Below are 13,083 nucleotides of genomic sequence, written 5' to 3'. Positions count from 1 at the left end.
CAAACTGCCAACTATTCTTTACTGCATTTATTTCTCAGTGATGATTTAAAATAAATGTTTATTTTTAAATCCTATTTGACATTTTGTTAGGTACACTAGAAAATAAACCCATTCCTACGTATGCAAAAATTAGGAATTAATGAGGTCTGGCAATTATCTTGATGGAAAGAACCAAGTGACTTAGTCGAACACACAGAGGTTTACTAAAAAAAAAAAGCCTGCTCTAGTAGTTAAAAAACAAACAAAATTGCTCCTTATTGATTTTAATTTAGGTTGAAACACTAGCTGTCTCTCCAACAAAGCCAGAAATGGAAACAACTATAAATGAGTACAAGATGTGATAAGACAGACAGATTCTTAAGCAATCTAGCATAGAGATGACCTGCCGTTTAGACAGTAGTTAAAATATGATATCATATGTATGGATCAATAAGTAAGTTAGTATTTGTCTTGGCTCCAAAAGCTGAAAAGCTATGTGGGGGTTTTTTTTAGTTACTCTAAAATGTTGTCCAATTAAGCTCTACTGGGTTTTGTTGGTTTTTTTTTTTTCCTTACAGATCCTCTAGATTCTAATTTACAAATAAAATCAAGAGAAGCAATTAAATGTTAAGTACTATCAGCATGTTTCCCCAAGTGATGCACATGTGCAACAGAATAGAAGTAGTCCAATCTTGATACAGAAGGCCAGGTTACAAATTGAAATACATTTGTATTACCATTACTTGCAGGCTTCACGCTCTAGCAAGTAATAACACTGGGCCCCACGCTGCCCCTCCGTGCATGGCACAAGCTCTTTGACCACGAGTCTCTCCTAGGCTGCAGCAGCTGCAGACACACTTTACTCCTCCAGTCTCCAGGGCAAGCACGGACACAGAGCAGGGGCAACCAGGGGCTTTGGGTGCACACTAAGAGTATGTGCAGTGCAGAACAATGCTGGAAGGGGCTTTTGCTGATGCTCATCTAGTCCATCACTTTAAAGACTAGTTAAAACCATCCTGGCAGGCTGCCTGGTCACTCCTCTCTGCTCTCCAGGCAGCATGCACTGCCAGGGCCTGCCTGGCTCATACGCTTCGTCCTCCTGAAGCACACAAAAAGTATCAGTATCGATCAAGCATAATTAAGTTTATGATCCTTTCAGCATGCTAGAACTTAATCCAATATTAGCTGAAGGGTATGGATCAGGTCTTCTCAATGTTTTTCTGGTGAAGGCTGTCACGTTGGGAAGACTGGACTTCCTCTCTCTCCTTTAGTCATAAAGATCTCTCCACCTTCTCATCTACCTTTGGACACCAGCCTCTTCCCAGACAGGATAATATTAGCTGGGGAAGAAGGGACTGCTTTTCCTCATGTGGTACATGGTGCACGTTTGCCCAAAACAAACACAACCAAGGTGGAAAGCTAAAAGCATCCAAGGGAGGCCACCCTAATGAAACAGTGCCACCGTACCAGAGCAGATCTTCTAAATTCTTGCAACTACCTCAAAAGCCAGTCCCACCACCTGCATCCAGCAACAGAAAAAAAGTGAGGACAAGAAACTTTCTACCAAAAACAGCAGCATGAGTAACAGTAAGGGAGTGAGGGAATGGATAGGAAAAAAAAAAAATGACATGCCAAAGAAATCTATTGCTGTCTTGGAGTTACATCCAAATCATAATCCCCAGTCCAAGTTTCCGACGAAACTCAACTGTTACCATATCTGTGTGATCACACAAGCGCGATAGTTGTGACCAGAAGGTCACAGTCATATTGGGGAGCTGCGTGAAGTTTTCAGTTTGCAATGCTTAACAGAAGTCAAACCCTAAGATGCCCATTTTAGATAACTCCACAAGTGGCACCTGGACTATGATGGGATGCATTGACTGCTACTCCCTTAAAAACCTTTGGGCTGCAAAAGAAAACAAAACTGGAACAAAAGATGCATCCAAGATGCTAAGATTGCAGAGGTCTTAAGCCAAAGACGCCTGCTTGTCCTTCTATTGCTAAAATTGCCATTATAACTGTATTCAAGTCACATAAAAAAAAAAAAAAAAAAAAAGAGGCGATCCATTCAAAGAGTTTATTAAAATGAAAACCTTAAGAACTAGTGATCAGGCCACATCCACTGAACAGCAGACTATTTTGTTCAGCACTGACTCCAATAACGATCTAGAAGTCATACTAGGCAAACAATCAACATGAGCTTTCTTGCTGTGGCAGAAAAATAGGCCAGTAAAAATCCTTGGACAAACAGAAAGGGCAATAGCATCGCACATATATGATATGAATAAGACCAGTGTTCAGATCTGCTGCACATCTTTCTAAAAACAAGTTTTTAAAAAAAAAAAAAAATTAAAGAAAAGGCAAAAAAAATTGCTACAAAAACTATTTGACTGAATAAAATCTGATAGCAAAAGGCTTGTGGAGTTCAGGTCACGGAGTTAATCAGGACATTGTAACACGCTTTTATTGTCATGTGTAAGTGCTTTCATGGTAACAAAATATTTAAAGTCTTTAAAGCTCTTTAAAATAGTAGAGAAAAGTGAAACAGTTACAAGAATTGTTAAAGTGGCTGTGTGTTTGCAGTCTGAACTTCACAGATACAGTAATTCAAACCACCACTTTTGTGGTGGCTTATTTATTTTGGTAACTACTTTATTCAAGGAAAAGAAGTTTGGTATCACTTCAAAATGAGCAAGTAAATATTTGGTTTAGAAACAAAAAAAACCAAACAACTGACAGCTGTGGACAGAAAACCTCACAAATACCTCTGCAACAGACATGGTTTTGGTCAAAAATCTAGGTACAAGCTAAGAGAAAGATTCCAAGGACTAATACACATGCCAAGCATCCCTCCAGAAAACCCAAATTTTAGCAGAAGAACTGGACACGTCTGCCTCACAGCAAGCAGAATCATACAAAGCAGTGGTTTTGCATTTCACCACACAGTAAAAGAAAAGCACTCCAAGAAGCATAAAGACATTATCAAAACTGTGCACCTTTGACAAAACCAGCCCGTGGAAACATCGTAAGGAACACGCACAGTCATTTTTCAGGATAATGTCATGATGAGGGTTACGGTGCAAATTCTCAACTGATGAAAGCTGCCACAGAAACAGTAGTGCCAATCGTGCTATGAAAATTTGCAGCAGCTGAGGACCTGCCATCACGCCAAGATAAAATATTACAAACTTGCACAGGTTTAAAAAGATAACAATGAATTAATTCACAGTAAACAGAAGAGAAGCACTTTACAATGCATAAACAATGTAGTAAGAAACAATTTTAAAAGTCACAGTTTCTGAAACTGCTGTCACTGAGCCCATGCTTTTAACACTTAAATAACTAGAACTGCACAAAGGTGTTGCTCCAGAACACAAACAGCTATACAGAATCCATATAATCTGATGCAAAACCCTTGGGCAAAGAAAGGAAAAATAAACAACTAATTTTAGAACCTGAACACTCCATTAGCAATTCTCACCAATTAAAATATGATGCAACTACTGTCAACAGGCAAATTTTACTCGTATTTTAAGCACGCATTTAAATACAAAATACACAAGCTACCGCACTGTCAGATTACTAAATAGATTAGTTACAAGTGGCATGGAGGCCAAGAAGAAATACTCAACCGGTTCTCTCTGTCTACCTAGTAAATGGCTGCAACGTTTAAGACAGCCATGCTGCACAAATCCTCATTCCTACTTTGACTGCGGTAAATCTACACCATAATCTCCAGAAGTCTGAAAGCACCTTAGGAATCAAAACACCAGTGAAAGTGTATCAAAAATTTAATCCCTTAACTCACTTGTCACAGCAATGTAGATCTGTACTTAGTTATTTGAAAGCTACTAGGTAGCTTTATTATCTCAGCTTGGAGTTTCCAGGGGGCGGGGGTCAGATGGACACAAGGGTCTCATGCTGAGGCTTATATGAACATCCATCTATCCATCCACCCACCCATCCAAAAAAAAAAAATAAAAAAATAAAAAAAAATCACTAAACTTGCTCTAAAAAACTCTTAGCCAAGACTTACTTATTTTGAGATGTATATTGCTAACTTCACAACCTCCTAAAATAGAAGTTATTTTAAAATCCAGAAGGGGAGGAAAAAAAAATCTGAAAGAAAGATGATAAAAAAAGGAAAAGAGATTTAACAGGAGAGCATTTCTCAGCACACCAAAGTAACACAAAGGCAGGCACTAGTCCTCAGTGGTGCAGGGGTTACTTCACATCCTTGTCTTAAAAAAATGGAACGAGGCCCAAAGAAAGTTTTACTGTTTAGTATCAACAAGGGTCAGGACAGAACTATTTCTGTTTACCTCTGCAGTAGAAAAATGGCTTATCCAGTACATTGGCACAAGTGATTTTACTTTCATATCCTGCTTATTCAGTGTTCACCACCTGTCACAGCAAAGGCCTCTTCCACTCTGGGACAACTAACTGCTTTTCAACCAGTCTGACAAACAGACCAAGGAACTTCAGGTCTAAGACTTCAGACTGCTAAAAAACAATAATCCAAAGTGTAAATGCTTTTATAGGAGTAAGGAAAGGGCAGGGCATTGCTTTGATTAAAGCACGTATTATAGCATTTTATATGTCTCTTACAAGCCTCCTGCAAGGACAGAGGATGGAAAGAGAGAACAACTGCCTGCTTTGCCTGTGAGGAGTTATCAGATAGCTTTCCTTTACTGTCAGCAGAATAAACCAACTCCCAATGGAAGAACTTTGACAGCACTTTGTCAGGGAGACAGGCACATTTTATTTCAAAAAAGAGAACAAAACGGCTGCCACAAGACCAAGTAACATCCTACATTTTGCTCCTAAATACAAGTGCAGCTCTTCAGGGCTCAAGGTCTCATTCATTACGTATCTGCAAGCAGAGAAAAGGATTTTTCAAAGCAGCTTTCCTAAGCTAAGCATCCAAGTCTCAAAACACCTAGATTTGCTTTAGAAAGGCCTCCATGCTATGAATGCAAAGTCCCTCAAAGCAGGCACTGGCACAGGATAAACATATTCAGGCATCACTGTAGCATTTATGCATAGAAAAACTGCAACACCCACGTCAATTGAGATTTTATGTGTCAGTACTGCTGGCAGGTGAACTATGCGGTCAAGTTTTAAGTTCTAGAAAATGGTTCATCATTATTCAAATGACTTGATAATTAAGAATGCTAGTACTTCAACTCCCAAGCAAACTTAGAGATGAATAATAAAACCACATTAAAAAAGACAAGGCCATGTACCAACTGATTTTACTTTAACCATAGTTCACTTGAAGACTAATTCAAATTGCCGTAAGGTGAACCCATTCAGTGCAATAAAAACATCTTGCAGTGATCACACAAACTTCTTGGTTTCCTTACTGCCCTGTGTCCTCCCTCCTCCTCCAGTCAGCTGGCGAGCTCATCCCCCACCACTGCTCCCTTCAGCTTCCCATTAATACTGCTAGCAATCAGAGAAAAAGAAAAATGAAACATGAACAGCAATACCCATGGAGTATCGCAATACCTTCACTGCTGTGCTCCCAATCTGAACCTTCATTCATCTGTTCACTTTTTGGGTGGGAAGAGCCTCTGCTTAGGCTACAGATACATAACAGCTCAAGGCATTAAACAAGGATCCGCTGTGTCCTGGCAGCTGTGCCTCCACAAGGTGACGGTACATTGAAAGGCAAGTAATCGATGACGTGACCATTGCAGCCCTGACTCATCTAAGAGCACACCTGTCCTCATGAAGCGGGGCAAGATCACGTCGAAGAGCTGTGCCGCATGTCAGCAGCATTAAAAGAAAGAAGCCAGTTCAACTTGCCTCAGGGCAAGTAATGTGGATAGATATCTGTAGCCTACAGCATGGATAACATGATCAACAGCACTACCACAAGATATTGAGTAACTGAAAAATTAACAGCAGTCAAGGATCATTTCTCAGTTTTTTTTTTTTCTCTCGAGGTTTCTTGACACGCAAACGTAAAAGCCAGTTGTTTTCATCAAAAGTTATTCTCTAGTTGAGCATCTCCAGTTGGCCACACCCCAGGTTCCTCTGCTTAGTACAAAAGTGTGCATTAATTTACATCTTCCCTCTGTGCTTTGCCTCCAACCCCTGCATGTCTCTACAGAGGTGATACAGGCCAAGTCTTCCTCAGAGTAACTCTGGCAATCAGTGAAGTCACATTCCTGTCAACCTGGTGCAAGAAGATGCAGGTCGACAATTTTCACTTGGAAAAAACATTGACAGAAGTTTACCTCACAAAGAAGGGAGAAATTTGTAAAGATATTTAAGCACCTGAAGCAGCAAGCAGTCTCCAGAACAGATATATAAAACCATAAACTAACCCATTTGGTGCGTATCTGCATCCTCTGATGACTCCATATCTTTTAAGAACATTTGTCTGATGAGATTCTACTTCCTAAAATACTTAAAAATTGTTGTCTAGAATTAAAGTTTAAGTAGCATGGCATGTAAACATAAATAATTACGATTTTGTCAACCCACAGGACCAACTCTGATCTTTAAAAATGGAAGTACAGTTAAACTAGGCAAACAGAAATTAGTCTCATTTTTTCATAATTTCTCAGATTAAAGTTATATATTAGCTAAAGTACAGTGTTATTACTATACCCTCAGGCTTCAGAGCACATCATGCCACATGTTCAGTTGGCTGCTAAAAAGCAGCAATCAAATGATTAGCATTTTTTCCAAGGACAGCTAAGATTAATAGTTTGAAGTCATTTCTTCAATTTAACCATGAAACTTGAACATTGCAATGAGCATCAACGTTAATAACACTTTATTTCAGAAAACTAAGTATGTTAGTCCTTAAGCACTGATCATAAGATGAATAGAGTCCTCACCGTTATCTGTCTTTGCTGTAATTGGAACCAAACCCCAACTATTAAACTTGCACAACTTGATAACAGTACAGCTTTAACTGAGCACGTACATAACTTCACACTCGTCCCTGCAGAGACCCAGAAACTGGGAGAGAAAACATCACCCTGCTAAAATCAACAGGTTTCTGGCGATTTTTACGGTACCAAGCAGGAGCTATTTGTTCAGCAGAGGTTCCCAGAGTGGATGTGGGAAGGACACATGAACAACATGACATCTCTCTGCTAGACTCAGAAGTTTCTCACTGCTCTGACCAAGACATCCATTTTCTAAACAGGACCAAAAGCCCTTTCAATCCCCATTTCCTAGACAAAAAGGAGAGGAGATAGCGGATGAGAGAGAAGTAACAGAAACCACAACTCACGCACATAAGCAAAAATCCTCCTCACTTTCAAGCAGAGCAACCTCCCCAGCCTGAATACAGGCTTTGGAGACATTGCAGACACCCCAAAACGCCCGTCTCAAACCGTGGGTTTGGGTTTGGTGGGTTTTTAATATATGAAATCCCTTCCTTCTCTGATGCTTTTTCCTCCCTCCCCAACTTTGGAAGCCTCTTTCTCCGGCTGCTAGGACAGAGAGCTCCTCCGACTACTTGAAGACTTCTGAAAGCCATGTCCAGGCTCTGTTAACCACGATTCGGCTCCTGTAAACCTGCTAACAGATAGCACAGCTCTCCCTCGAGTTTTCCCCCTCAGAAGCATACCAGCAAGCTCAGCTCTTACAGCCTGGGAAAGCTTACTTGACATTCTTTATCTGCAAGGACTCCATTAGCAACTTCCCGTAACATAAAGCATATTTTAAAAAGGCACTGAAAATAGGGGATAATTAAAATGTAAGAAGTGTCATCTTCATAAAAGCCACAGGACTAAATAAAGTCTTGGAGGGCCCTCTCCTGTACATTCCGTATTTCTCTACGTGCACAATGCACCTTCCTCTGCAAAATCTTTACTAAACAAAGCCAGTCTTCTCCGTACCTTTACAAAAAAACAGAAGTAGCATTTCATTAGTTCATAGGGAAAGGCTCCTAGTATATTTTTTTCCTTCAAGCAGAAGACGGTTACATGCAAAATTAACTCTCAACTCAGAAATATAAAGATTCAAAATCCAAAACCCATTTACAGGCAGTTACCAGGTCAGCAACAATTTGATCCATTACCAAAGAGCTAATCTAGACTTAAGAAAATTACTTTAATTTATGCATCTAGCCTAGAAGAATGCTAACAATTGTCACTCCTTAGACGACAGGATTGTCGCAGCAACAGCTACAGAACTGCACAAATACATTCTTTTTCCTTTACAAAAAAATTGGGAAAAAGCACTGAGAAACTCATAGTAAGGACATCACAGTAATGTTAATATTTATGTCTCACTGATTTTTGGTACTGTGAATTTAGATTAATGAGCAAACAGACCCCATGGAAACCACCTCTCTTACCTTGTCTTAGTTTGATTTATTAAGCAATGTAATTACCAGTGACAAGCCCACAGAGAAATGCACTAAACTTAACGCTTCACAAAGAGCAAAACCTTACCCACATATTTTTTGTGCAAGAATGACTCCTTCCTCTTACTGCAACCAAAGTAACAGCAACAAAAAAAGCTACTTAAACAGTGAAAAGCTATTACAATCCTCCTAACAAAGGAATACTGCAAAGACTTATTTTCTACATGGTTCATTTATTGTTGCCGAACAAAGAAAAACTTCGCCTTTATGTTTCTTCACAAAATAAAGTGATTTGCTGAGGAGAAAATAAGTAGTGACCTCTCTTTCATTTAAAGGGAGCTAGATATGAAGCGGCGGGAAGAAAGATGCTTGTAAATGAACACACAAAATAACAAATGCTTTAATTCCCTAATCCTCTCTCCAAAATGCTATGAAAAGGTAGTGAAACATTTGTGGTAGATACTAAATGGTTAATATCTGGCCGGGATTCCCCGCCAACACAAATTCCGATGATTTGCCATTGGATGTTGTTAGCACCAATGTCCTGTTATAGTCCACTGAGACCCTCCCTGCAGCTTTCCTGCTTCGGGCATCTCTGATGTACCGGATCAGAGTCTGAGCGTCCCGTTTCTCACGATGTTTCACTTGCCACCCCCTTGCACGCACACACACACACACACACACACACACATATATCAGATACTGCTGCTTTTCAAAAGAAGGCATAAAAGAGTAAGCAACTCACTGAGGTCTAACACGGTAGCTCTGTACAAAAAGTAAATGCATAAAAGCCCTTCTGGAAAACAGTTTGCTTTCCGAGCAAGCCTTTAGCCATGAACAGCCCTGAAACATTCCCAAGTATTACAGAGCTGGTTTACGGCTTCTAGCCTTAAAGAGTTCACCTACTCACTGGTCCAGAGACCTCCTGCTCTCTGCCTGCAGTCATCTTTACATTCACACCGTAACGCAAATATTTATCCGGTGCAAACATTACTGATCTACATCAGCAAGTCATACAATATTGTCATATTAAACCTACATCATAGCTTGTTTTCCTGAAGCGTTCCTGGAGCCTGCCTTCTAGATGTAATTACTATACAATATATATCAGAACCAGAGAGAAAGGCTTCACTCTGAGGGCTGAAATTGAGAAGAAATCAATACAAAGAAGATAAATGTTTCTTCAAGCGCTGCAGAGGTATTAACCCTCTCTCCAACTTATTTTCTTTTTGCTTCAAATCATTTTTTCCATGTAAGAAGCTGCTGGAAGGACTGGAATATGATGGGTCTATCTACTTATCTCCATCTTTGGCGTTAGAAAAGTGTATTTTCAGAAAAAAAGAAGGGAAAAAAAAAAAAAAAAAAAAGGAACAGAAGTGGAAGTTCCTATAAAGCTTCCAGAATTTAATTCTTTCTTCTCACCCCTGCAGGGCCAGGAGGAGTCTCGGGGCAGGGACCTCACGGAGGGCCGGGGGCTCGCCCTGCCCAAGGCCCCCTCAAATCACACCGGCCCCCCCCGCCAGGAGCGGGGGAGCCCAGGCACGAGTGAACCGAGAAAACCACGGCGGGGGCGTGCGGGGGTGCCCACCCGTTCCAGGAAAACCCCTTCAGCGGCAGATGCGGGGAGAAGGGGAGGGGGGGGACACGACAATAACACACACACACACACACACACACCCCCCGGCCCAAAAAACCCCGCCGCGCCTCAGAGCTGCCTGAGGGGGCTGCGGGCGGGGGCGGGGCCCGCGGGGGGGCGGCGGGGGGGCGCTGGGCCCCGGCGGCGGAGCGGCAGCGCCCCCAGCGGCCGGCCGGGGCTCCGCGGGGGCGCTGCGAGTTCCCCCGGGCCGGGGGCGCTCCCGGGATGGGGGGAACGGGCACGGGGATGGGGGCGTCCCACCGCAGGGCGAGCGCCCCGTTATCCGCTGCTGCTGCGTTTGGCTGGGGGGCGAGGAGCGATGTAGAGACACAAGCCACGGGGTGCGAAGTGGGGATGGGGGGAAAAAACGATGGGCGCTGGGTGCCCCCCCCCGCCCGCGTAACCCGCTCCCGTGGGCTTGGGGTGGGGGGGTTGCAAGGAGCCAGCCCCGGGCGCGGAGCCCTGTGCCCCCCCTCCCCCCCAATCCCGCCCTGCCAAGGTCAGCGCGTCGGCACGGCGAGGCACCCACCGCGGACACGCGTGGGGTGGGGAGGGCAGAGACGCGCGCACAAGTAAGTTTTCGGCGGAGGAAAGGGGGTTGCAACAAGAGACAGGAGCGCGGAGACACGGGGCGGCGGTACCGCAGCACAAAGGGAGCCCCCAGGCAGCCCCACAGAAGAAGGGCAGCGCAGCGGGAGCCCCTCCGCCCGCCCCACGCCGCCGGGGGCTGCAATGCACCGGAGAGAGGGGCACAGGGCGCCGGGAGCGCGGAACCGAGCCCGGGCACCGCGCACGGCCCCACTCGCGGGCAGCGCTGCCTGTAGCCGGGAGGGTGCCGCGGGGCTGGGGGAAACCCAACGCTGAGGCCACCGCTGCAAAAGGGTCCCTGGCGCATCCTCCGCGGCCGCGGGATGCCCCGCCGGCACCCCACGGGGGACGCGGACACGTGTGGCGGAGGCACCGGGACCCCCAACCTCCGTGCCCGCCGCAACCGCCGCGCTCACTCACCGGGGAAGCACACCACATCATGGAGCACGGAGCTGGTGATTTTCAAGAAAAAGATCCACCAACACGGTTGCAGTAGCCTCCGCATGTCCAAAGCCGCACATCGAAAGGGGAGAGGGGCTAAAATAATTAACACACAAGAAAAAAAAAAAAAAAAAAAAAAGAAAAAAAAAAAAACTTGTTGAAAATAAGTTTCTCCCCGCACCCCTCTTCCTGCGGGAGAAAGCGGGGGGGCTCCTGCTCGCCTCCTCACCGGGGTTGGGAGGAGGAGGAGGAGGGGGTGGGGGGGGGAATAAAAATCCCCCAACCGCGGGGCAGGGGGAGGACAGAGGCGGCGCGGGGGACCCCCCGCGCGGCGCTGCGGGGCGGCGCGGCTCAGGCGGGCAGCGGCGGCGGGGCGGGCGGCATGCCGCGGAGCGGGGCGCTCAGAGCCGCCTCCGCGCACGGGCGGGCGGGCGGCGGTCAGCCGGGGCCCCGGCGCGCTCCATCCTGCCGTACAGGAAGTGGCGGGCGAGCCCGGATCCTGGCGGAGACTTTAAAGCGGGGCGAGGGAGCGGGAGAGAGGAGGGAGGGAGGGAGGGAGGGAGGGAGGAGGGAGAGAGGGAGGGAAACGCGGCGAGGCGGTGGCGCGCCGGTCGCCCCGGCGGCGCGCCCCCGCCGCCCTTAAAGCGGCCGCGGCGGCGGGGCGGGAGCGCGCCTGCCCGCCGCGGGGAGGTTTTGGGGTGTGTGGGGGGTGTGTGTGTGGGGGGGGGGGGGGGGGGGGGGGTGTCTGTTGTGTGTCTGTTCGCCCGTGTGGACGGCACCCGCCCCACTGCCCCACCGCGCACTGTCCGCGGAGCCCGCCCCTTTGCCGCGGAGTTGAGAGGCGGCGGGGGGGGGGGGGGGTGCGGGGGGGGCGGTGCTGCCAGCAGCGGCGGGTTTGGGAGAAAGTGTGGGAATCCGGCGTTCGCCATTCCGCACCTGGCGCTCGCCCAGGCGGTGTCTGCCTCAAGTTCCTCGTGTCGCTGTGCCGCCCTCGGTGCCTGTTGCGGGGGGGTTTGGGTGGCCGTGGCCCCCTTCCCCCCAGTTCTGTACATCCCTCTGCTCGTTGTCAGAAGTGTTTCCCCCCCCCACCCCCCCAAAACCACACAGTTCTCCTTCAGCACCGTAGTGCCCATGGCCAGGGGGCCCTCACAAAATCATCCAGCTTCATGCTTACTGCCAGAAATTCCCACCAAAATCATACAGCGTTTTGTTTCTCCCCACTACTATGCATCATTCTGGGTAGTGCTAGAGGTCCCCCACAAAATCATGCAGCTTTTATTTTTCACCCTCAATACTGCACTGGGTATTACCAGAGACCCCCTTCTGCCTTCTCCAAACCTCATAGATTTTTTTTATTTTTTTTTTCTCCCCCAGTACTAATCATTCTGGGTATTGCCAGAGGTCCCCTGCAAAATTGCTGGAGTTTCCCTCAGTATCGTGCGTTATACTATATTTTTGCAGAGAGCCCCTTCACAATGAGGGAGCTGTCTGATATTTTTGCAGAGTCAGGTGAAGGCTGTCCCAAGGCACTCTGCAGCCAGATCTTGATCCACAGCCCCCTCCCCGGCAGCAGTTTCTGAGTGATTGATAACTTTGCACAGGAAACAGAAACAGAAAATGGTGTGAATTCAGGATGAAGGGATGGTTGCTTGTACTTGGCGCTTCCTGGCGGTTCTGTGGTCTGCTGAAGCTTAAATTTCATTCAGAAGTAGGTTTTGCCTGTTTCTTTGGTAATTATTTCCATTACGGGGATTCTGTTTCAGAAGAGAAAGGGTTTGGCAGGAGTTTATCAGTGCGTGCTGTGCTCGGCTCTGGCTCTGTCATGTGCTGTGACCATCTCCTCTTTGCTTACCTGCAAACCTTCCACATCCGTGGTGTTTCCAGAGGAGACGAGATGGGTGGCAGGAGGAGGAACAGAGTAGGGATATTCGGAAGAAGACATATTTATTCAGTGGAATAGCAGTGATTTTCTCTTCCCTTGCCTCAATTTAGGGATCACTAGAGCAGAGCCCTCAGGGCTTGGGGACTTACCGCTGCTCTGCTTCGACTTTTCTGGAAGAGGCCGTGGTTTTGTGTCCCTCCAGGTTCACTCCACGCAGCACAG

The 13,083-nt window shown here is 46.1% G+C and overlaps 1 protein-coding gene across 1 annotated transcript in view; it reads right to left on the bottom strand.

Annotated features, from left to right (window-relative positions):
- Nucleotides 1-11,082, bottom strand: part of PTPRG (protein tyrosine phosphatase receptor type G) — a 421,778-nt gene extending 410,696 nt beyond the window's left edge. Inside the window, exon 1 of the mRNA XM_074913948.1 lies at nucleotides 10,959-11,082. Coding sequence (XP_074770049.1) covers nucleotides 10,959-11,043 — 85 coding nt within the window. The 5' untranslated portion in view covers nucleotides 11,044-11,082. The remainder of the gene's footprint in view (nucleotides 1-10,958) is intronic.
- Between the last annotated feature and the right edge of the window lie 2,001 nt (nucleotides 11,083-13,083).

Source organism: Athene noctua, chromosome 10, assembly GCF_965140245.1.
Source record: "Athene noctua chromosome 10, bAthNoc1.hap1.1, whole genome shotgun sequence".
Lineage (NCBI taxonomy): Eukaryota > Metazoa > Chordata > Aves > Strigiformes > Strigidae > Athene > Athene noctua.
Note: the sequence above shows the minus strand (reverse complement) of the source record. Positions and strands in the feature narration are given on the sequence as shown.